Consider the following 23,465-nt stretch of genomic DNA (forward strand, 5'->3'; position numbering starts at 1 on the left):
TGGCGATACAAGTAAGGGTTAACGGCTCTCCGCTGCCAGAGGGCGGGGTGAGGCGGGACTTTGGGAGGCGATCCTTCCCTGCCGCCGGGAGAAGCGCCGTGCCCTCAGCGGCTGGGGCCGTCCCGGGGCGCGCTCACCTGCCCTCGGGAGCCCAGGGCACATCCCGCCGCAGGTCCCGCTCCAGCACCTCCGCCTGCAGGTCGAAGCGCAGCTGCAGCCCCTGCAGGCTGCGGTCCAGGGCCGCGAACCGATCCTCCAGGGCGTGCAGCCTGCCTTCCACCCTGAGGGGGGCCAGACGAGGGGAGGGGAGTTTCAGGAGGGTTTGGGGCTTTCTGCCGCGGCATTGCGCCGTGAACAGCTCCAGACCCCAAGCTGTGAGAACATACGCCGCTAAAAATCACGTTTTGGTTTTTTTTTCTTCACGCCCCATGTCTTTTTGGCCCTTTCCTGGTGCGGAGGTCTTACAACGTCTAAAAACAGCTGCAAAATCAGTGTGGACACGTATTTGCAGGTCTCAACCATTTGCATTATTAGTGGCACAGTTTTTTGGTTTTTTTTTCTCTAATACGTTTTGAGGTGATTTATGCTTTTACTTGTAGTATCGTGATGTTTTGAATCATTTTTATTTGATGCCTTCTCATTTCTCCTCCGAGTAAGAATGATGCAAATAATAAAAAACCCACCCGCAGTGTTTTTCTTCTTCCATCAGCTCGTCCAGTTCTGGTTCTCCCTTTTATAGGACTGTTCTTCCACGGAACAGCTCTGTGATAAAAACTGCTTCATAGCTTTTGTTTATTAACTGCTTTTCATTACTTGGTATCTGTTGTATTTTTCCTTTCTTAAAATCGTAAATTATAAGACCAAAGAAGAGGTTTTGAGTTTTGAGCTATTCCACTCCCACTTTTGCTGAAGAAAACTGCAAAATTTAAGAGAATTTGCTGTATTTAGGGAGAAACTACAAGGCAATGCAAGTATTTATGCTTTGAGCCCATTTCTTTGCTGGAGAGACAGGCTGTGCTGGGCTTCTGTCTCCCCAGGTGGTTTTTGGAAAGATAGTTTTCTCCACGTTTTCCTCTGTTATCTGATTGGCACAAGGCATGTTCTTGAGAGTCCTGAGGATCTCAAAGCTATCAAGATATAAATCCTTCAAAGTTCCTTCCTAAATACTGAACAACTGTCTCACTACTATGTAAGCAATGTGTGCTTTATTAGTAGAGCATCAGCTACTTCTTAGAGAATTTTTTGCGATTTTTCTTTCTGTTTTACTGTCAGAACTTCAGACTATATTAGCTAAACAGAAACTGCACCATTACTAATTTTTTTTACAGAGAAGACCCTGCGTTTTTTCCTTTAGCTTCTCTTTCTCCACCCCCATTTTGCCCTACTGCTTCTGTTACTATTATTGTATTGTTCTAATGTTCAGGGAATGGAGTTCTGAATTGTGACCTACTTGTGTTAAACACTGTATTCAGGTCTTTTGCCTTGTTTGTTGTGGCACTATTGTGCGTATCTTTGGCTTTTTTTGTACAAAAAATACACAGCAGCTTTCAGGTGGTGACATTAAAAAATAAAAAACCCAAACAAAACCCTCCGCACAAACAGAAATTAATTTTATACTGTATGAACAGCAGATTAGATAGTTTACCCATAGTTTTCCATTTTTTCACAAGTACTCCAAGGTATTTTAAAGCCAGTTGTTGTAAGAGAAGGACCAAGAATGCCATTTTTTCCCTAACAGTAGCTCCCCCCTCTCCCTCTCCTGCCACCTCCTTCTCCAAGGCCTACTTTGGATTCTGTCTGCAGTTGACCTGAGCGACGAAAAAAATAAAAAAAGACATCAACCATGGCACGTTTTACTAAGTACCCCAGACCTTAATTCATTGTCTGGCCACTTGAGCACGTCTAACGATTTTCTGTTGTTTCCTGAGGCTACGAGACTTTCTCTGCATCCCCGAGGAAGTTCATCTTCCTGGGGCAGGACTCCTCTTGCCTCAGCAAGAATCTGGGGACTAAACCCGAACTCTAATCGGAAAATTGAGTTTGTGCGATGTACAAATGCAGAGTTGAGAAGAAGTGGAAGGGTTGATGTGTCATAAGGGGATCGAGTCCCTCAGCACAGAGAGAGCAAGTGGATAAACTGAGGTGTGAATGAGTTTTAGAGGGGGGGAGGTGTCAGAAAATCAGTGTCCTGGGGGAGATACTCGCCGGTGAATTGCTCCCTGTTTTCCAGCTTTTTATCATGGTAAATAAGCTTCCTCGTGGCCCATTCTCGGCCCTTCTCCTCTACAAATAAAGTTATCGAAGATCTCATCACTCATGCTGTCAGTGCAGTAGTTTGTTTCTCAGCAGCCTTTTAGTCCAATGCTTTACCAGTTGACCATTTTTGTCTCTCCAGCACTTTTTTGGGGGGTATATTGCCCGTCTGTAAATTGATCTTATGTATCTTTAAGCACCTGTAACAAGCATTTCAGCATTTGCTAATTTGGGGTCTAAAAACATCAGTTCAGTTACACCACGGTAGGGCCCATCTCCTACAGCTTTTAGTGAATTCTGATACACTCAGTGCTGCTGCCTCTTGATCCAAGTTTAGAACAAAACGAGGAAGGACACATTAAACCTCCTGCTTTCATTTCAATCATGACCTCTGAACACTTTTCCTTTAGTGTGAGTGAAGTTACCACTGAGTCAGTGACCTCTGACTCTGGCTAGTGTACACACAAACCACATCCCCATTCTTTACCAGAAAGCTATTTAAAATTCCCCTCTCTCTCTTATTAGCACACAGAACATACTTGGAAGCTATGCAGTAAAAGCACCAGCATTCCCACTTCTCTGAAAGTGTGGTTGTATGGGTAACCTTAGTTCTGCTATTCAGGCATTTACAGAAAATGACATTTTAGAGCTCTCACGTGGGTTTTATTTTCCAGGCCAGTGCAGCCTCCAAGCTCTCCCTGTTCACTCACTCAGACACTTCTTCAAGAAGTTTACCACAGATGTAATTTTCACTTTGTTCTTTCAGGAGTAGTTCCAGTGTTTCTCCCTTGGGTCAGGTCTCTAGTATCTGTTTTTGTGGTCACCACTGTTTGGAGTCATAAAAGCTGAGGGAGGGAACCCTGTTAGTATCTCGAGGAGAGGAGCAGTTTTTTTCCAAGTCTGTCAGCTGTCAGTCTGTCAACACCTAATCGTTCATTTCCTAAACAGAAGTACTGCATCCCATTGGCTGTGATACTCTTGATAGTGATCGTTTTTACTGCAGGTAAATCACACTGTATGTGTGACAGCTGAGTTGGCTTAAAAATGTCTTGATACTGTAAAGGCAACACATCATAGAATCACAGACTGGTTCGGGTTGGAAGGGACATTAAAGATCATTCCCTTCCACCCCCTGCCATGGGCAGGGACACCTTCCACTATCCCAGGTTGCTCCAAGCCCTGTCCAGCCTGGCCTTGGACACTTCCAGGGATGGGCCAGCCACAGCTTCTCTGGGCAACCTGTGCCAGGGCCTCCCCACCCTCACAGTAATATGAAAGCCCAGAAGTGAAAATCCACTGGGAGGGAACAGTATCCAGCCTGTCTCTAACTGCTGACAATTCCAGACCCGTTTTTGACTCTTTTCTCCTGAAGATCCGTGCTCATGGTCTAGATCTGATCTGAGCCTCTGTCCCCCGGCAGCTGAGCCGAGCACACGGAGCAGTGCCAGCAGGGGCAGCTGGGGCTGGATTGTTTTACAGGAAGCCAGTGAACCTGCTGGTCACGTTCCTCTGCCGAGGGCAGGCTTTGGCAATGGAGGGTGAATCAGCGTCACCTATGTCCTGATCCTGCAGCAACACTGATTTGCTTTCTTTAAACTTACAAGAAAGGTCCATTCTTGTTTGTTTTGTTTTGGTTTTTTTTCCTAATGATAACCATTTACTCCCGATCTTTGAATCCTCCAGACTCTGAGGCATTTTCCGAAATTTGGTAATTCATCCCAAATCTCCCATTAACAACAGCAAACCTGAACTTCCTGTGGGTTATAAATCACCTGGCAACACCTCATCCAGCTGCAGGCCTTGGCTGGTGGAGCCACTGCCCAAATCCTGCAGCAAACAGCCAGGATGGCAGCCACGGAACTGACCACCACCATGGAGCTGGTAGCTCCATCCCTCTTCCCTCCCCAGCGAGTGAAGAAGTCAGACTGCTCATGAATCGCTCCCTCCCCATATACACAGGATGATGTGTATGTACACCCCGTTCCCCAGGGATGTTTCCAGGGAAGCACAGGTTTGCCATGCTCACAGGTTGCCTGGTCTCCTGCCCCAGCCCTCCCGGTCCCTTCCAGTGCTGCTCAGACCTGTTCAGCGTCTCATTCAGGGAGCGGAGGGAGATGCTGCCTTTAGCCATCTTCCTGGAGAACACCAAGAGGAGAAATAAAAGCTGGAGTGGGCTTGCTCCTCTCTCCTGAAGCCGGCAGCAACAGCAGGGACAGGGGATCCGGGTCCTGCAGGAGGTTGTTTGTTCCAAGGCTTTTTATAGCCCGTATATCCAAATATAGGTCATGGATGCACCAGCACATGCTCATGGACATATCACACACCGAACCATGCACCTGAACCCCTTCCTCTGCCCCACTGACCACGTGTCTGCACACAGAAACTAATTCAGAGGTGACACACAAGGAGGAAATTACACTGTTCTGGTTTTTATTCTGTGCTGTGTTTTGGCTTCATTTTGCTGTGGTGCCCACCAGCTCATGTCCTGGGCCAAAGTCTCCTGCTGGGGAAGGCTGCACAAGCAGATTGCCTTTGGTTTCTTTAATTAAAAATGATATGATGGTAAAATCAGATTTGGATGAGAATGAGTTGTGTTTGTTTGCAGGGAGCTGCTTTGAGCTAAACCAAGACAGCTGGAACCTCTTCTATAAAGGATGGAGAGCCAGAACTGCCAGCTAATAATTATCAGGAGCTGGGTATGCAAGAAAAAGACCTGGAAATTTTTCCATAATAATAATAATATGGGTGTGGTAACAGCCCAGCTGGTGAAAAAGGCAGCACAAACTCCCCATCAGTGCAGCAGGTCCTCAGCCAGCACCAGGAATTCAGTTCTGTGACAGGTAAAGGACAGGTTGGGGAGAAAAAACCCTCTTTTTTAAATTATTTGCCCATTCCATGGGAAATCCAGCACGAACTGAACATGTCAAGAGCTGCAGCATTCCCACTTAGTTCTTCCTACCTTCAATTTGCAAATGAAGAGATGCTTCTAGCAAGCCAAGTTCTGCTCATTGTGTTTCCAAAGCTTTGGGAAGACGAAGTATTTAGGTAAGGAGAAGCCATGCCTTTGGCTCTTCATATTCCCCCTGTGACAAGGGTATAATACACTTTTTGACACAATTTTGTGCGAGTTTGGCAATATTAGAGTGAGTCTAAGCACAGGGGAACAGTGAGAGAGAAGGCATTTATTTAAGTGTAATAGTTCTTTTTCCCTGGGATAAACAACTGACAGCTGAGCCATCAAACAGGTGTTAACAGTTCCCCTACTCCCTCCTTTACTGCAGCAAACCAATTGGCAACAACAGGGAAACTCATTTTATTTACTCATTAATTGATGCTTCTCTAGTCTTACATGCAGATGCTGACAGAATGATGGAAAATAGATTCCACTACAGCTGGTTTAAGCCTACTGGGCTACAGCTTCATGGGGAGAGTCACACGGAGCACTGCAACAGTGCAAACCCCACAGAGCACAGCCAGCGACAGCCCTGTCACTGCTCAGCACCCTCACTCAGCATTGGGGCGTCCCCTCAGTGCTGAATTCCTCTTCCAGCCTTAATTACATCAGCTTAGTCATGGACTGATATCCCCTAAATGTAAAGACCCGTTTCACTTAATTCAAGCAGCAAACTGCCAACCCTGCAGGAGATGGCAGCTGTGAACACAAGAGCCACAGAGAACCAGCACGAGGCCAGGGACACCACGAGTGCACAGCAAATCCCTTCCCCTTCCAAGGGACATGGGGGTTCACCGGCCAGGTCACTGTCAGTGGATGTAACTGGCTCTGAGGAGTGGTTCTGCCCCCCCAATGTCTGTAAACACCTGGGTATTTACAGTTCTGGCAAGGGATACACCGACACAGAGCTGCTCTGGTCAGCGACCAACACCCTCCTGGAGCCTTTGATCTCTGCGCACGAGAGCCAGTTCACCTTCTCTTCGTGCTCGATGGTGAGCTTTGGCACAACTCCAGCCTGTTCACTTGAGGACACTTTGTTGAGCTTCCCATTTTTCCTGCTGGAAGCAGGTGCTTGGGCCTTCTTCCTCAGCAGAGATTTTGCTGGACTTTTCTGCTGCTTCCCAACCTCGCTGCCGACATCCCAGAGCAGGACTTTCCCGTCGTTTCCTCCAGACAACAACCAGTACGCCTCTGGCATAAAGAGGACCTGGGAGACTCCCAAGCTGTGCCCCTGGAACTCCAGCTCACGTTCAAACTTGACACCAGTGACTCGGAATATTCTGACTTTACCGTCCTGAGCTCCGCAGCCAAAGACGTTTCCGCAGGAGGCGACGGACAGGGAATGTGCGAGCGGCGGGTTGAAGAACTGCCCGGCTGACTGTGGGCTGTCGTCCTCCAGGCCACACTCCTGCAGGTTTGTGGTCCACAAGGGGCGAGCTTTCTGCAGGTTCCACAGCATGACCTGGAAAAAAACCAGGACGAATCAATGATTTGTCCATTTCACACAAAATCAGATCTTTAGCAGTAAAAATAAACCACCACACTTCTTGTTCTAGCAGAGCAAAGGCTGTGCATGAGTGCGAGAGGTGTAGGGTGTGCGGTGAGGAGGGGCTGAAGATGCCCTGATAAATATGGCAAATCTTTCCAGCCTGGTCTCCAAACCCCCACCGCCATACTCTGCAGTCAATGACTCAGACCTTTAGACCACGAAGGGGATGCAAACACTGCTCTAAAAGCCTCTGCATTTATCCCAGCAATAGCAATCCTGACGTACTGCACATCAATTATTGAGAAGGAGGGACATGGAAACACTCGCAGTGAATAGAAATCGGTATCATTCTGGATTTTTGTCTCTGCTACACACTTGCCCTAAAATAATCATCTCCATGAATGTGTCTGAAAAATGGGACAGCAAAATGCAAACAGCAGTTTAGGCTCTCATTTTTAAACAGGTGTATTTGTATTTCTTTTTATATCCAGTGAGTAGATCTGGTTTGTGCTATCGAGTAGGGTGTGCTTTTCCTGAAGAGATGGGGGGGAGGTTGTGCTTTCAGTCTTGCTTTTCAAATGCCACCCCACCCCCAAGCCCCCTCTGAAGTGATAACTGTGCCTTCACACGAATCCCGGGTCTCATACAGCAGTTCAAGCACTACAGATTTATACTGAGCCAATTAAAAATAATTCTCTCAAGACTTTCATAGGATATGAATTGACAATAAGCATTTTCAAGGCCAACAGAGCCAGAAGCACAACTCAGTCTAATGCAGCACTGGTGTGCTGTTTGCTTCATAAAGCTAAGCTTTAATTTGTTGTTGATAAAAATATTCCTTCAGCAGTCAATCACCAGTAGTAATCACCAGCAGTAATCACCAGAAGTCTTTAAATTTGGGCCACAAAGGAGCTGTCACCCTGGCTCTGCGTTTCTGGAATCCAAGTCACGCTAAAACATCTGCAACACATCATTTCCTGTCACCTTCCTGTTTCAGTGACTGCTCTTGCTGCTGCATTAAAACTACTTTGCTATGGATGAAAGGGAAAACTTTCCACAACAACTGTGATTTGTAAATCAGAGAGGCTGGGTGATGCTTACAGAAAATACTCCTTTTTCCATCACGGACAGCACTGCAACAGCCTGATAAATCCACCAACTGCTGACAGGTTTCCTGCAGGCTAAGTATTTTCTGTCCTCGTGGCATTTTCCCTGCTTCCTTGGAACTCCTGAAAGAACTGCAGCAACCTAAATTTCAGTTCTTACCAGCCACGGCTTCCCCCAGGGTTTGACGTGTGAATCCAGAACATGTTTTGATGCTCGTGGAGCTCATAACTTGTCCAAAGACATGCTGCAGCACAGCATTCCAGAGCTCTGCAGCTCAGCTCCCCTTTGGGAAATGATGCACCTTAAAGGCAGCCTCGATGCAGAAAAATGCTCTTTTCACTATATAAAAACACGCTAATGAATTCCAACTCTTTTGGGATATTGACTTTCACCTAAAACCCGGCTTGCTGAGCTACAATAAAAGAAACTAATACTAAAAAGTCACAAAAAAAATAACCAGCTCACTTGCACCTGGTGGTATATAAATGCTTACAATTCTGATAAAAAGCTTCCAGGCTTGTGAATCTGCATTTTAGGGTCCTGAGTTAAGCCAGCTAAGGCACCGAGCATTTACTCCTCTCAGACTAGATCTATCATCAGGAATTTAATGTGGAAAATTACCATTTATCCTAACTACCAGCATGTATTTGCTCTAATGGGTTTGAGATGTGCTTCAGTTTCAAGAACACAGAGTGAAACTGTTCAGTGCTGTCAAACAAACTTCACCCTGACACGCTGGAACCACAGAAACCTTTGAGAAGTGACAGTTTCCATCTCGGGCTAAACCAGGAATGTGGTCAGATCTCAACCACTGGAAAGAAATTACTGAAAAACGTGTTCTGGGTGTCAGGCTCTGAACTTAACTCCTAGCATGGTTCTCAGAATGCAAAGGACAAAGTTTCCTCTTGACGAGGACAGAGAAGTGTAAAAGGCAAAGAACATTTCATGCTTCCAAGAGATCAATCAGAACAAAGGATGAGCTGTAAAAATGACTTGTCCTTAGTGATATGCTCCACTTGGAAAGACGCTGTAGTAAAGGAGCTTTGCACTGTATTCTGATTTCCTCCCACCCCGCTCACTTTTGGATTGTAAATATTGAGGAAGATAAAAACAGGGAGAGGAACTGCTGAGTAGAAAATGGCACAAACAGCCTTGACACTTGGTTTTTGGGCCAAAACTACTTTTGAATAGTGATGGAGCTTCCCAGTGACTGCAGGCTGGACACCTTCACTTTCAGTGAAAGTCTGTGGGTGCCTCACTACGACAGGTGGGTTGTTACTGTTTCACTTCACTAATAACCATCTACGTGTGTATGCAAATCACCTGCATGTCCAGTCCACAGGAAACCAGGCTTTGAGGCCGCTGAGGTCGGAAGGCAACAGAGGAGCAGATGTTGGAGTGTCTCAGGGACCGTATGGCTTTCTTGCTTTCCAAGTCCACAACCTTTATGGCCCCCGAGTCATCTGCCGCGGCCAGGAAGCTGTCAGTGTCGTTCACAGAGAGGCAGTTGATCTCCTCCTCGTTCACGTGGAAGCGCTCCAGGGGCTCCTGGAGGGCCCGGACATCCAGCACGCTGATGGTTTCTCCGTGAGAGGTGTACAGGGTGCTGGGGCGGCGGGCGGAGAACACCACGGAGGTCACGTCCTCCTCCCCTGGGAGCCGGAGCTGTCCCGCTGGAGAGCCTCCCCCATCCCACAGCGCCAGCTCCCCGCGCTCCGCGCCGGACACCACCAGCCCCTCTGCGCTCACAGTCAGGCACAGGACAGAGGAGGAATGTCCACCAGTCCATCTGACTGCCATGCTTTGGGGACACCTCTGAAACAAACAAAAAAAAACCCTGAATTGAGCCGGTTGTTGGTCACATTACAGCAGAAACTTATCAAGAAACAGGATCATCCTGCAAAGTACTTGAAACTTCAGTGTCCGGGTAAAGCAGGCATAGCTCAGTACCCACGTGGAGCTTTGGCTCAAACAGCAGCAACACCAGGTGCTGGCAGGTCTTCTCCAACCTAAAGGACACAATGACTCTACGATCCTTTTAAAAGCAGCATTACCAGTTTAAGGCAGGTTAGTTGCAAGGGTTGCAACACGTTTAACTGGGTCTCAGAGCACGCCCATGGAGCTCGCCCAGCTCACCCTTCCCTGGCGTGACTGCTCACAGCCTGTGCCACAGCACTGCTTACGGGACATCAGCAGAAAGCTAAGTGAGGGAGGGAAAAAAAAAAAAAAGAGTGACACAAAAGCATAATAAGCGTTGGAGGGGCTGGGACACTGTGGGGAAAGGAGAGTTAATGGCAGGGCAGAGCACAGGCAACGTGGGGCTCGTGTGACAGCCCAGAAGCCGCTTCGCTGCCGTCCGTGGGTTTATCGCGTTACTGGGCAATAAACGGCTTATTTTCGTTTGGGGTATTTTTTACCATGTTATGCTTTCCACGTGATTTTTGCCGGGACACGTCTAAAGAGCAGCCAGCACCCATTCAGTGCACCAGTAAAACTTCAGTCTCAGCGATTAAGTAACACCTACAGAGAGGGCCGACACCTTCCTCTCCCGCGGGCCGCGTGGGGGGGCCGATCCGCCCGTGAGCCGCTCCCTCACAACCCTCCGCGCCCGCGGTAGCTGGTCCCGACCGCCCCGAGCCCCCCGCCCCGGCAGGCCCGGTCCTGGGGCCGCCCCCCGCGCCGCCGGGACCGTCCCCGGGGGTTCCGCGGGGTGCGGGTCTCACCTCAGCCCCGCTCGGCTCGCTCGGCTCCCTCAGCCCCGCTCCCTCCGCGCCGTCGCCGCCCCCGCCCCTCGCGGCCGCCCCGCGCCCGCCGCGCACGCGCGGGGCGGTGCCCGCGGCCGAGATGGCGGCGCCGTGAGGCCTCGGCGGCCCCGGCCCCGCCGACACCGGGCGGGCGAGGGGAGCGCGGGGGGAGGGGGGCGATGGCGGCGGGGCCCGGGCCCGGCCCCGGCCCCGGGGCGGCGGCGTGGGGAGGGCCGGGCTGGCGGCTGCCGGGGCGGGTGCTGGAGCTCGTGTTCTCGTACCTGGAGCTGCGGGAGCTGCGGAGCTGCGCGCTGGTCTGCAAGCTGTGGCACCGCGTCCTGCACGGCGACGAGAACAGCGAGGTGTGGCGCAGCCTGGCCGCCCGCTGCCTGGCCGAGGAGGCCCTGCGCACCGACATCCTCTGCAACGTGCCCACCTACAAGGGCAAGGTGAGGCCGGGACCCTCGCCCCGCGGGGACACCCCCCAGAGCCGCCCAGCGCCCCCCCGGGCGCCCGGGGACACCCCCACAGACCCTCGGCCCACTCGCCATCGGAAACCAAGGGGGGGCTGGAAAACACTGCGGGGTTTCATGTCGTAGAGCCACAGAGTGGTTTGGCTTGGAAGGGTTGAAAGCCCATCTCGTTCGGGTTGAAAGCTCATCTCGTTCCCGGCCCCTGCCGCGGGCAGGAGGGACACCTTCCACTAGACCAGGCTGCTCCAAGTCCCGTCCATCTCCCCCACCACCCTCCTTTTCTTCTCCGCCAGGTCCGTGCCTTCCACCACGCCTTCAGCACCAACGACTGCTCGAGGAACGTCTACATCAAGAAAAACGGCTTCACGCTGCACCGCAACCCCATCGCGCAGAGCACGGACGGGGCGCGCACCAAGATCGGCTTCAGCGAGGGCCGGCACGCCTGGGAGGTGTGGTGGGAGGGCCCGCTGGGCACCGTGGCCGTCATCGGCATCGCCACCAAGCGCGCGGCCATGCAGTGCCAGGGCTACGTGGCCCTGCTGGGCAGCGACGACCAGAGTTGGGGCTGGAACCTGGTGGACAATAACTTGCTGCATAACGGGGAGGTGAACGGCAGCTTCCCCCAGTGCAATAACGCGCCCAAGTACCAGGTGAGGGGGCTTGGCGCGGGTCTGGTGGGTGCTGGCCGTCCCTCCCCTGTCCTGGCTGTTCCTCGGGTGTCCTGGCTGGCTGCTGAATTGCTTCTAAATGCCCGCTTAAGGGTCTCCGTGCCTCCCCTGCAGAAGGCAGATGATTCTGCCTTGTGAGCCCTTTCCCCCTTGGTTTACTGCTTCCACAGGCTACACCTGTCTGGTGTTCAGTGCACCTGACCCTGGGTTGTTTCCACACTTTAATCTCAAACGCTGAGCGTGAAGCGTGTGCCGTGCGTGTCTGCTCAGACACCGTGTTGCTTTTTGGAGTAAAAGCTGAAAAGACTGTTGTAGCCTCGTGAAGCAGTGACTTGCCCCACAGCAAGGTGAGTGTCTGAGCTGTTTTCCCCCTTTGTTGTTGTCTGGCAGGGTGAGCTGAGGTTAGTGCTTAGGTAAGAGTCTTCCTGCAGCAGTGCTGAGTGCTGCGTTTGCTGGCTGGCTGCCTTCCCGTGGGTGACATCCCTTGGCTGGGACGTGATGTTCAGATAACTTCAGGGTATTAAAGAGCAAATGCTATCCCACCTTTTTGTCCTTAGGGAAGTGTTTGTCTTTGTCGTTCTGCCTGCTCACCCAGCTGCGTTTTGACTACTGGGTTTGCTCGTGTTACTGCTTAAACTGGATGCGTTGTCATTTCCATCTCATAATCACGAAATCGTGGAATGGTTTGGGTGGGAAGGGACTCTAAAAATCATCTAGTCCAGCCTCCAGTGCTGTGGCTTTGCACTGGCTTATGTTTCACTTGTGAGTGAAGATCTGTGTAGCAACTTGCATCTGATATTCCTGAATTTCATATGAAAGTTAAAATCAGCAATCCTTTGGCGTATTTTGTGTTTATTAGGACATGTGCAGTGATCTGCTCATAGAAAACATATTTAAAGGGAAGACAAAAGTGTGTCAGTATTGGCTGGAAGAAATCCCCAGCACTGGGGCTGGTTGGAGAAGAGTCAGGAGTTTGTGTGGCGCCTGCTGTGCTTGTGGCTGCCCTCTGGGACTTGTATTGATGTCTGAAATAACCCAGGGAGCTCTGTGCCTGCCTGGATCAGAGTCTCCTGCTGAGATCCGTGTTGGTTTCACTCGTGTGTGTATATACTCTCGGTTTTTCATGGTTATTTTACCCTTTATAGTGGAATTTCCCTCAGCCTCGGTGAGGAAACACCTCTTTCAGCCACAGCACCTGCATATCGGTCTATTCTGGGATTTTTTTGTAGGTGGCACTTGCCTTTCTTAAAAAATGCATTGTCTTTAAAATTGCTCCTAACAAAGGAGAACCTGCTCAGCAATAGCAGCAGCTGAACACCGAGTTCAGGGATCTTGGAGGCCATGGCAAGGTTTCCAGAGCACCAGGCACTCTGTGCTCATTCTCAGTGCTCTCACAGCTCTCTTTGTATGAGAAGGGTCATCTTTATTATCATAAACAGGTGGTGGGTACAGGCTGCCCTGCTTCAGAGGCACTCAGGATCATGGTGAATTTGAGTGAAATTGGGAAATTCCCATCGTTAAAGCAATCAAGCACGAGAAGCAGGAAAGCCATGCTTTAAAATTCTCTGCTGTGTTGCACTTTGCATTATTTTTATCTCCATCTGAACATGCTGACTCTTTTCTGTGTGTTATTTTTATTCCACTTCTCCTGTCCCTGTTTCCAGATAGGCGAAAGGATCCGAGTTATCCTGGACATGGAAGACAAAACATTAGCGTTTGAGAGGGGCTATGAGTTCCTGGGAGTTGCCTTCAGAGGACTGCCAAAAGTTTGCCTGTATCCAGCAGTGTCTGCTGTGTATGGTAACACAGAAGTGACTTTGGTCTACCTGGGAAAACCTCTGGATGGATGATGTGGATTGTTTCGTTGGGACGTCAAGATGTGGATGATTGGGAGGAGAAATCTGCATGTTGGTTAGAGGGAAACGTGTATTAGAGGAAAAAAAAAAACAACAAAAAAGCGTGGGTGTGTGTCCAAGAACCATCGAGGGAACCACACTGGGTTTGGAAACAGAGGACCAGCCATACATCAGGAATTGTGTTACATTTCCTATTTCTACCAGGCCAGAAAAAATCCTCAGGGCTGCAGTTGGTTGAGTGGGAAGCTGACACATGCATGTTGCAACAGATTTCATTGCTAAGATGGCAGTGTGACCTCAGACATTTCAGAAAGGACTTGAGACAAAACTGCTTGAGGAAATTACTCCGAGATTTGTAAGTGGTGTGTTTTGTGAGAGACTCCCATTTCCAAACTGCTTGTTCCTTCCTTCCTTCCCTCCTCGGGGCCAGCGTGGGGGCCGGAGCAGAGCGGGGCTGCTGGGGGTGTTCCCAATTTTTAATGTACTGAGAGGCAGGGTCTGTGTAACTGCCCTTCTCCAGTGTAACGACACAACACGTGGGCAGCTATTTTTAAGTGTATTTTAAGGGTTGTATATACAGAACACGTTGAAAAGAACAGTTAAAAGAAAGGGTTTGCCTTTATTCTAACTGGAACATAATTTCTCAAAGGGAAAAAAAATCACCCCACTCGGTGACATCAGAACACACACCTGGGGCAGGTGTCCAGCGTTCATGTCAGTGCCCTTCTGTTGTATCCTAATGTGTTTGGGGATGCTCTTGTGGAGTATGGTGCTACTTTGGGTCGTTTCCTGTGACAGTTTCCATGGCTTCTGTGACAGGCTTGTCCTCTGTAAGAAACACAACACGTGTCCTTTCACCAAACTTGCACTCCCCTTGGGAAAGGAAGGCTCAGCACAGCGCTGAGCTTGCCTTCCTTTCCACATCAAACCCACCAACTTTTAAAAGCATTCTTACATTTTCTAATCACTGCTGCGAAGTGTTTCGAGGTAACGAGGAAGGAGCATTGACTTTCTGCATCCAGACCTTGTTTTTGGCTTAAATGGCTTTATAAGACCTTAAGGCTTGGCTGAACCTTTCTTTAATTAAATAAAATCCCCCCAGTACCCGAATATTCACCTGCCCAGGAGGAGTAAAACTCTCACCAGCCCTTTGGTGGGGATTCTGGATCATGTTCAATGTTTGGGCTCTTCCCTTGCACCGGTTTTCTCAAAGCCAGGTACAGACCCTCAGGTGTGTCCGTGTGCTGGTATGTGCAGGCTGGGAAACTTCCAGGTGTAGTGAGGAGGGGCTCCCTGGTGAAACCACTTTGCTCTGAGGCTGGAAGGTCTGTAGGGAGCCCCAGAAGGGCTCTCTCGTGGGGCAGTAAAGCTGTGAGTCCCATGACTGGTTTCGTGCTGGTTGGCGCTTCCCAGAGCTGCCTGAGCTGTTTCAGAGCTGCTTTTCAGAGAGGAAGAAGGAGAAGGAAATGTTTATACAACCTCTTTTTTTTGCTTTTCTTGCACTGGAGAATGCCAGTTGCTTAATGTCAGACACTGGCAACTCTCTGAGCATGGCAGAGGGAGGAATTCCCCTTAGCCTGTTGCTCATCCCCCCCAATTCCTCAAGGAGAGCAGTGCAAGGAGGTGAGTGTGGCTTTGCCCTTGGAGTGCTTTTTGCCTGGTAGATCACCAGGTTCTGCACTGGAACTGTGTGAGTCATTACCATTTAAAGGATTTTAAAGTATTTATTTGTTTTGTGTGTTCATTGCTGGAAGGCACTGTCGAGGTCTGTCCTCCTGCCTCAGCCAGGAGGTGTTTTAGGTGGTGGTGAGAGCAGCTGAATAAAGGCTGTGGTGGGATGGGCATCCCAGTGCCTCCAGGACAAATCTGTTACAAAGCTTTGATTGTACTGGACTGTATCTGCAGAGCAGAACCATGGGGTGTGGAGTTGGGGATAAAGGAAACAAAACCCTGTCCAATTTGGGAAAATGAATAGTCCCCGGGATGAATGTATTCTCAGTGCAGTCCTGAAAGACGTGACCTCTGTGCTTGTCCATGATCCAGTTAGAGGCAAGGAAACCCTGAGAACTTCCGAGGAGTTTTAATCACCAATTCAGATTGATTTCCATTCTTCAGACTGCGTCTTACCCTCCAAATAATTTCCCTCTAAATAATTTCCCTCTAAATCAGAAATGCTGAAAGTCGAACATTCCTTAAGGGTGGGTTTGGGTGGACTCACTTATGTAAGATTATAACTTATTCCTGGAGACCAATGCTGGCTGTACAAAATATTAAAATAAACTCTGCTACCATTCAGAAGGATGTGTCGGTGTGGATTGTTGGAATGGCACCTGTGGAATCCCCCAGCTGGGAAGAAGGGAGCTGCAGTTTGGTGCACCAGGAGGACGGAGGCGCTGGGACTGGGATTTGCTGTGTGACTGCTGGAGAATGGAGTCTGGTGAGTGGTTAATGAGGGACTGGAAACTCAGTGGTCTGAGCTGTGCTTGGGAAACTGCATCCTCTGAAACAGCTCAGCACTGGGGGAAAAGGCATTCCTGACTGCTGGAGGCTTCTGGATTGGGGTGGTGTGGTCACTGCTGCAGCCACACTGCTGTGTTCAGGGGCCTCCTTCCCACGTCAGCTTCCCACTGTTTCCTCAGCTTTCCCCATGGAAGTTCAATATTTCATGGCGCTTTTAGGAAGAAGCAGGGGACTGTGTTATGAGCTCTGAGGCACTTCCCAAACTTTCTGCATCAAGAATCTGTTTTTAAGCAGTAAATTTTGGCCGACATCCCTGTGAGCTCCTTCAGGAGCAGAGGGGTTTGATGCTTGCCAAGAAGGTGGATTTGCTTTTTTTTTAGCCTGAGGTACTTTAGGGTCAGCTGAGCAGCTGTTTGAGGTATTTTTCTAACCCTGACAAGGGATTGACTGCTTTGGTCAGGGAGAATATAAATTGTTCACAGGCCCCCAAACAGAAATCAGTCAAATTCACAGGTCTTGGCTTTGGAATCCTGCAGGACACCAGGATTTCGGGATAAGCAAGCATTTTGTCTATCATTTGAATAAAACCCAGAATTCCTTGTGATTTTAGTGCGCTGTGAAATGTGTTGGGAGCTGAGCAGTTGGTCATCTGCCCCCATCCCACTTCTCTGAGGAGGTGAGGAGCTTGGTGTGGCCACTAGTTTGGAGGCAGAGGCTGTTCTGGGCCTTGGTGGCAGCTCGTGCTGGCCCAAAGCCACTTGTGTGACTTCTCAGGTGCTGATGGCTGAAGTGATAAATCAAGATGGAGCAGGAAACTCACCCTGGTAGGGGTATCTCCTGGAAAGGGGTGGGGTTTTTCCCCACTTGAAAACGCAGCAGTGAGTGTGCATTTCCGAGAGCCCCCAGTGCCTTCCCCCAGCAAACCCCAGTCGTTTCTGTGCCCCCTGTTTCAGGTGACAAACCCAGGCAGGAGCAGATGGACCTGTTGGTGTGGGCTGAGCCTCTGCTCCTCCGATGCAGCTGTGCTCTTCCCTGCCTGCCTCGGAATCTGACAGTGAGAAATCCAACTTTCCTCCCTGCTTATCTGTGATCTACATTTCTAAACTCCCTGAGCACACGGGTGTGTTTCCAGATGGCTGCCTCTATTTTTTTTTTCTCCTTTTCCATTTTCCCTGGGATGATGACAGCAGTGATGAGTTAAAATAAGGCTCGGCCTGATCATAGTCTGATCGTGCAAAACTGATTTTCTCCAAGTATTTGAGATATGACCAGCCCTCAGTCATTCCCGAGCCTGTGTATTACAGATATTTCAGTCCTAAATCTTTACATGTTATAAATAGCTCTTAGATATATGTGGTTTTGTTTTTTTTTTCATTTATATACAATGAAATCTGCAGCCAGAAAGCAGCATTACTGAAACCTGCACTAAGGTCCTCTCTAAATTTACAAACCAGGTTTTTAAGGGGTTGGCAGTGGCTGTGTTTGAAGGGGTTGGCAGTGGCTGTGTTTGATCCTCTAAGTGACAGAGGCCCACCTCGCAGCACAGTATGATGCATTTGAAACAAAAATGAATGAAGCAGTGAGTGAACACAGAAATATTTTCCTGCAGTGCTGCTGAACCTGCTAATTCATCCCTTAAGCAGGTTTTTGTCTCCTGCTGGATGATGGTGTGTGACTTCTGAAGGAACTCTGCCACCTCCCCAGAAGAGGGCAAAGCTACAGCACTGTGGGAACCTTGTGGAGCTTCTTAAGTGTTGTGCAAACTAAATGTTTAATATGGAACCTTCTCCCTTAGCATTTGCTTCCCATCCTCCTCAAAAAACAAAACTAAAAACCCTCAATGGGATGGATGTTGGACATGGATTTTTTTTTTTTAAATTCACTCCTTTGTTTAAACCCTGGGTCCTGAAATTAGGCTCAGCAAATATTTGCATTTCAGAAAATGACTTTTAGTGACAGCAGACTGAGCCAAGGCTCTGAAATCACCTTAAAGGATTGACAGGGATTTGAGAGGCTCAAAAAAAAATGCCACTGTTGCTATTCAAGTTCCACTCTTTACCAGACTTGCTTTTCTTCCTCTCAGGCATTTATGATCAGGAAATAGTGATATCAGCAAAAACTTATTTAAAAACATGTCATTGCAGCTGAAAGAAAAATCAGAATCGCTGAAAAGGGATTTAAAAAATAAAACTGGTTGTACGTTATGAGTGTTGTTTGTTCTTCTGCAATTTTACCAGGTCAGGAATTGAATGGATTTTCCCTCCATGCCTGCACTGGCAGGTGTGGTGTGAGCTACCTGGAGTGGTTTCATGTCTGCCTGACTTATTTTGTCTTTTTAATCCTGAGCATCCCGTGCTTAGGAGAACTCAGCCTTATCCCATCACTTTTAAACAGCAATTTGAGAGAGTAAACTCTGCCAGCTCCAATCTGTGACTTTATAAAGTGCTGGACAAACCTACCAGTGAGGAAGTGGATGTTGGCCAAAGTGCTTTTTGTATCATATTCCAAATACTGCAGTGGTTAAAGCTTTTCATAGAGTCACACACTGGTTTGGGTTGGGAGGGTTGGGTTAAAGCTCATCCAGTTCCACCCCCTGCCATGAGGCAGGGACACCTCCCACTAGACCAGGCTGCTCAGCCTCTGCCACTTCCAAATCACCTTTGGGGGGTTTTTTTGTTGGCTTTTTGTTTGTTTTTTCTGTGCTCAGGTGACATCTGACACTGGGCACCTGAGCAGAGCTGGAGGGTGGGATCCCGCTTTGGAAACAGCCAAGAGATTTTTATCTCAGTTTCAGCATATGATTTTATCTATTCCTGGAAAAATAATTGACAGGAGCAGAACTGGAGCAGAGCTGGAACATTAGTGAGACTCAGGAGAGTGTGCAGGATGGAAACCAGGTGGTTTTACGTGTCCAGCTGGGATGTGGCTCATGTTTAGTGGCAGCATGAGCTGCTCTTCCCGGCAGGAAAGCAGAGGGCAGGAGGGGAGGATCTGTGTATTGATCAAAGTGTCTGACTGAACTTCCCCCTCCTGCACTCCTGTGTGAATCCAGGTCTCCAAACAGAGAGGTGAAAGTGCTTTGAGTCTCTCTCGGGTACAGCTGCAGGGATTGGGTTTTGGGTACAGCAGTGATGCCACTTTTGTGTTGGAGATTGTTTAAAAAACCCACAGCAACTTCTGTCCTGTCAGTTTTTCTGTTCTGTGCAAGACCGAGGGTACGTCCTACGTGCAACAGGGTGCCCCAGTCCCCAGGCCCCACAGACAGACTTTTCTTTGTCACTCGTCCCCCAAGCACGCTGGAAAAGAGGGATGCAGAACTCCACAGCTGAAAACCTGGGAAAAGGCTGGAGTGTGAGTTTGCTTCCAGAAGAGCTGCTTGTGAGATCAGGCTGCGTTGCAGGGATGTTGGCCCTCCTGGCCAGAGGGGAAAGCCGGGTGGGATACACTCAGCTCTGCAAGGAGCTGAGAGAGTTTCACTTCCCTTTGCATTCTCAACAGAATTACTCACTTCTCTTAGAAGCAGAACAGCAGCAGGAAGGGACTATATGGGGCTGCAGATGGGAGTAGTTTTTCTTGCCACAATTTGCATTGCTGAATGATGTCATAGCAGTGACTTGTCCAAACCTTCTCCTTCTGCTGACTTACAGTCTCTAGTCCTGAGAGTTTTAGGCTAAAAACTGACAGAGAGGAGGTTTAGATTGGTTATTGGGAAGAAATTCTTCCCTGTGAGGGTGGTCAGGCCCTGGCACAGGTTGCCCAGAGAAACTGTGGCTGCCCCATCCCTGGAAGTGTCCAAGGCCAGGTTGGATGGGGCTTGGAGCAACCTGGGCTAGTGGAAGGTGTCCCTGCCCATGGCAGGGGGATGGAATGAGATGAGCTTTAAGGTCCCTCCCAACCCAAACCATTCCATGATTCTATGGTTAAAAACTTCAGTGAATGTGCTGGAGTAGATGGGTCAAGGGGTTTTACTGCTTTCAATGGTTTATTTTATTGTAGAGTGCAAAAATTAAGTCAGTTTATCCACCTTTGGCAATCCTCTGGGAAAAGCTTGGGCAACACTTTTGGGCGTAGCTGCAATCTAAGACCAAACTAGATGGAAGCAACCTGGCTGTTTGCAGCTCTTGAGGACATGTAGGAGAAAAATCACAGAAAGGTTTAGGTTAGAAGGGACCTTAAAGCCCATCCAGTCCCACCTCCCTGCAACGTGGAGGGACACCTTCCACTATCCCAGGTTGCTCCAAGGCCTGTCCAACTTGGCCTTGGACACTTCCAGGGATGGGGCAGCCACAGCTTCTCTGGGCACAAGGTCAGTGGCCTTGTCCAGCTTTGGGCACTTGCTTCTCCTGCAGATGAGTTCCTGAGTGTCTCTGGAATGTCTCGGAACACAAGGGAGTGGATGCTCTTGGCTTCCAGTTGCTGCAGAAACATGAGGTTGCACTATTTCAGCATCCAGTGCATCCCACTGCATGTTCTGCTCTGTGTGATCCAGATGCTGTCCCGCTCTCCAAGGAGGAGGTTTCCCTTGGCATCGTGGTGCTGGATCCTGTGCAGCCCCCAGGCCTGGCCGGGGCAGGGCAGGGGTGTGATGGCCACGCGTGCAGGCGAGCGGGGGAAACGAGATCCTGCTGTGGCTCTGCCCTCCCTGTCCCACTTCCTCCTCATTTACAGGCTGAGGAGGAAGAGCAGTGACCGCGGAGATGGAGCTGCCTGGGCTGGACCTCCTGTGGGAAGGGAACCAGGGTGCAGCCTTACCCCGGCACGGGGATCCGGGAAAGGGCTGTGGCTGAGCCGCCGACCAGTTCCCTCTTCCCTTCCCACACGGCCCTGTGCCCCCAGGAACATGGGTTTGCTTTCCACTAAGACCTGTTCCTGCCTCTCTTCTGACTCCCATAGAGGAACCTTTGAGAGACTGAAGGGTCAAAGGTGGGAGCCTCTATGAAAGTCCTGCTGTGGTGTTTAGGTCCTGATCAAGTGTCATCCAAGCCCAAAGGCCTCATTTTCCCAATTGTTAGTGCTGGGACTCACCTGTGGGCTCATTGCACGTTGTCAGTCCTGGGGGGGTTATTGCCTCCCCCCTCCTCCCTGAGCTCCCACAGCCCCAGTTCTTCAGATGTGTTGGCAGCCAGCGTGTGGCTGCAAAGGTGTGAGCAAGCCCAGTGCTCTGCTCAGAACAACCCAGAACTAATTCTGGGTTCAAAGAAGCCTTCTTTGAACCCCTCTTCCCATCAGAAAACCTGGCAAGAGCTAGGAGATTCCTGACAGCTGGAAATAGAGGGAAGAAAGTCTCCCCTGTGACGGGGGGGAAGCCCTGGCACAGGTTGCCCAGAGAAGCTGTGGATGCCCCATTCCTGGAAGTGTCCAAGGCCAGGTTGGACAGGGCTTGGAGCAATCTGGGCTAGTGGAAGGTGTCCCTGCCCATGGCAGAGGGTGGAACTGGATAGGCTTTAAAGGTCCCTTCCAACCCAAACCATGCTGGGATTCTATAAAATGCAGGAGCAAAGCTGGGCTTGGCTGTGGCTAAATGTGTAACTGCAGAGCAGGAGAGAGCCAGGAGTGTGGGCAGCTGCTGGAAGGGGAGCAGCAGTGGGGTGGGGGAGTCAGCCTAGAGGAAGGTGCTGGGGCTCTGGGGGTCCCAGGCACAGGAGTCACTGCAAAACCAGAGTCTGGAGCTTTAGTGACTGATGTCGGTGCCGGCACACACCTTTCCTTGGACACCCAAGCGTGGCCAGGTAAAGCAGCAGGGAGGTGGTTTGGCTACAGCTGAGGGGGGAAGAAGATTTTGCAGCTGATTATAAATTGCTGAGTTTTGGCCCTTGGTTTCCCCTTGCAGGAACTACACCCAGGGAGCTGTGCTTCCTGCAGAGCTCCCGTCCCACTGCGGCGCTGGGCTGGGGGAGCCCCTGCTCCTGTACATCGATGTGTCTGTGCCATCCTGGGATGGGACACATCCTGAGCTATTCCCTGGGGATAAACTGGGTGGATTCCTGTGGAGAAATTCAGCCAGATGAAATTCCAGAGCTGTAAAGTGTTCAGCCATCAAGCTGGCCATTTTAGCTTTTCCCTTTTGCCCATGCAACAAATGATCTGTTTTCTTTTTTACGTTCACAGTTCAGCTTTAATTAGAGGCAACTACTGCTACTGGCAGCTCCTGGGATACAGCGAACCTGGAGCTTCCCTTGCTTTGTCCAGAGCAGGTGATTAAATGAAATTAATTAAATTAATGATGCTTTGCACCATCCTCCCTTGCAGAGCCACTTGTTTAATTCTCTCCACTTCTCCATTCCAGTGGGAATCAGGGAAGCCCATGGAGAAGCCCATTTCTGTTTCACTTTTCCCCCACTCACCAAGGCTGTGGTCCTGCTACCAAGTGACCCTTCTCCTGGTGTTTCCACTCTGGAATAAATCACATTTCCTGCAGGAAAACATAGGTGCAGCAATGGGGCTGCTGTTTCCTGTTGCAGTTTCTCCTTTCCCAAGCATCCTGTACTGGGTGCAGCATTCCAGCAGTAACTGGGGGCCTGCCCTCGTCACAACTTTTCTCTTGGTTTGTGCTTGACAATTTGAGGGTTGTTAAGGGAAAAAGATGGTTTGGAGGAAGAGGACGTGGGAGGAATGGAGGAAGTTCACTGAGTGTAAAACCATGTGGGGATTCCCAGTCCTCCCCTGCAGCTGCAGGAATTGCAGCTGCTCTTGTAGACACAGCTCCAAGCAGCTGAATTTCCTTCAATTTAATCCACCTGTGCCATTGGGCTGGATTGGAGCTTCCTGGAGAGCTGGATGGAGCAGCAGGTCCTGGCAGCTCAGTCCCTGTTCCTTTACCGTGCTGATATTAAAAAATAAATTAAACCCCCATAAACCACAAATCCAGTGTGAGGGCTGGGGGGTGGGGGTGAGGGGTGTGATGCTGCTGGGGAGGAAAAGGAGGGGACCGAGCAGCAGCTCTGGGACGTTTTCAGAAGCACCCGGCTGCAGGATGTGGGGAAAGTGTGAAGTGCAGCCCTGCTGCCAAACTGCCCCAGCACAGAGCCCTGGCCTGGGGCTGCTTTTGGGGACAGTGGGGTGGGTGAAACCTGGGTGGGTGCTGCAGGGACTCTGCCACCCCACGGTGCCCTTGCTGCCAGGGAGAGGGGGTTACGCTGCCCTGGCTCTGGGGACGGGCTGGGGGTGGAGCAGGGCATGAAACAAGTCGTTTTCTCTCCCAGTTCCTGCTGGGCTGCAGGAGGAAGCTGGTTTGACCCTCGAGGCATCGCCGTGTTTGGTGGCACTACAAGGAGGAATCTCACCAGAAGGTCTCCCAGGAGCCTCCAGATCCAGTGAGTGGAGTATGGTCAGGGCTGAGGATGCTCAAGTTTTACAGCTCCAGGTGACTCTCTGCCAGCTCCTGCACCTCCAAGCACCAGGTGAGGGGTTTGGGTGAGGGCTGGGCTTGTGGCACTATTTGGGATCAGCAGTTTATAACCGT

At 50.0% G+C, this 23,465-nt stretch overlaps 2 protein-coding genes across 2 annotated transcripts; one reads left to right on the top strand and one right to left on the bottom strand.

Moving 5' to 3' along the window:
* Positions 1-5,415: 5,415 nt before the first annotated feature.
* Positions 5,416-10,547, bottom strand: WDR53 (WD repeat domain 53). Its single transcript, XM_027724896.2, has 3 exons — positions 10,526-10,547; positions 9,126-9,617; positions 5,416-6,668 (listed from the first exon to the last, which is right to left on the bottom strand). The coding sequence occupies exons 2-3, from the start codon at positions 9,600-9,602 to the stop codon at positions 6,081-6,083; spliced, it is 1,065 nt and encodes a 354-aa protein (XP_027580697.2). The 5' UTR covers positions 9,603-9,617; positions 10,526-10,547; the 3' UTR covers positions 5,416-6,080.
* An 82-nt stretch (positions 10,548-10,629) lies between these two features.
* On the top strand, positions 10,630-15,841 carry FBXO45 (F-box protein 45). The gene is made up of 3 exons (XM_027724900.2): positions 10,630-10,995; positions 11,313-11,669; positions 13,352-15,841. Exons 1-3 carry the CDS (start codon positions 10,726-10,728, stop codon positions 13,535-13,537), a joined length of 813 nt encoding a protein of 270 aa, XP_027580701.1. The 5' UTR covers positions 10,630-10,725; the 3' UTR covers positions 13,538-15,841.
* Positions 15,842-23,465: the final 7,624 nt, after the last annotated feature.

This window comes from Pipra filicauda, unplaced genomic scaffold (genome assembly GCF_003945595.2).
Source record: "Pipra filicauda isolate LSUMZ 115617 unplaced genomic scaffold, ASM394559v2 scaffold90_size2875636_pilon, whole genome shotgun sequence".
Taxonomy (NCBI): domain Eukaryota; kingdom Metazoa; phylum Chordata; class Aves; order Passeriformes; family Pipridae; genus Pipra; species Pipra filicauda.

Coding starts and splice junctions, on each gene's coding strand:
- WDR53 (XM_027724896.2), bottom strand. CDS start 9,602: ATGGCAGTCAGATGGACTGGTGGACATTCCTCCTCTGTCCTGTGCCTG. Junction 6,669..9,125: donor CCTGTGGACTGGACATGCAG/GTGATTTGCATA, acceptor GTTTTTTTCCAG/GTCATGCTGTGGAACCTGCA.
- FBXO45 (XM_027724900.2), top strand. CDS start 10,726: ATGGCGGCGGGGCCCGGGCCCGGCCCCGGCCCCGGGGCGGCGGCGTGG. Junction 10,996..11,312: donor TGCCCACCTACAAGGGCAAG/GTGAGGCCGGGA, acceptor CTTCTCCGCCAG/GTCCGTGCCTTCCACCACGC. Junction 11,670..13,351: donor ATAACGCGCCCAAGTACCAG/GTGAGGGGGCTT, acceptor CCCTGTTTCCAG/ATAGGCGAAAGGATCCGAGT.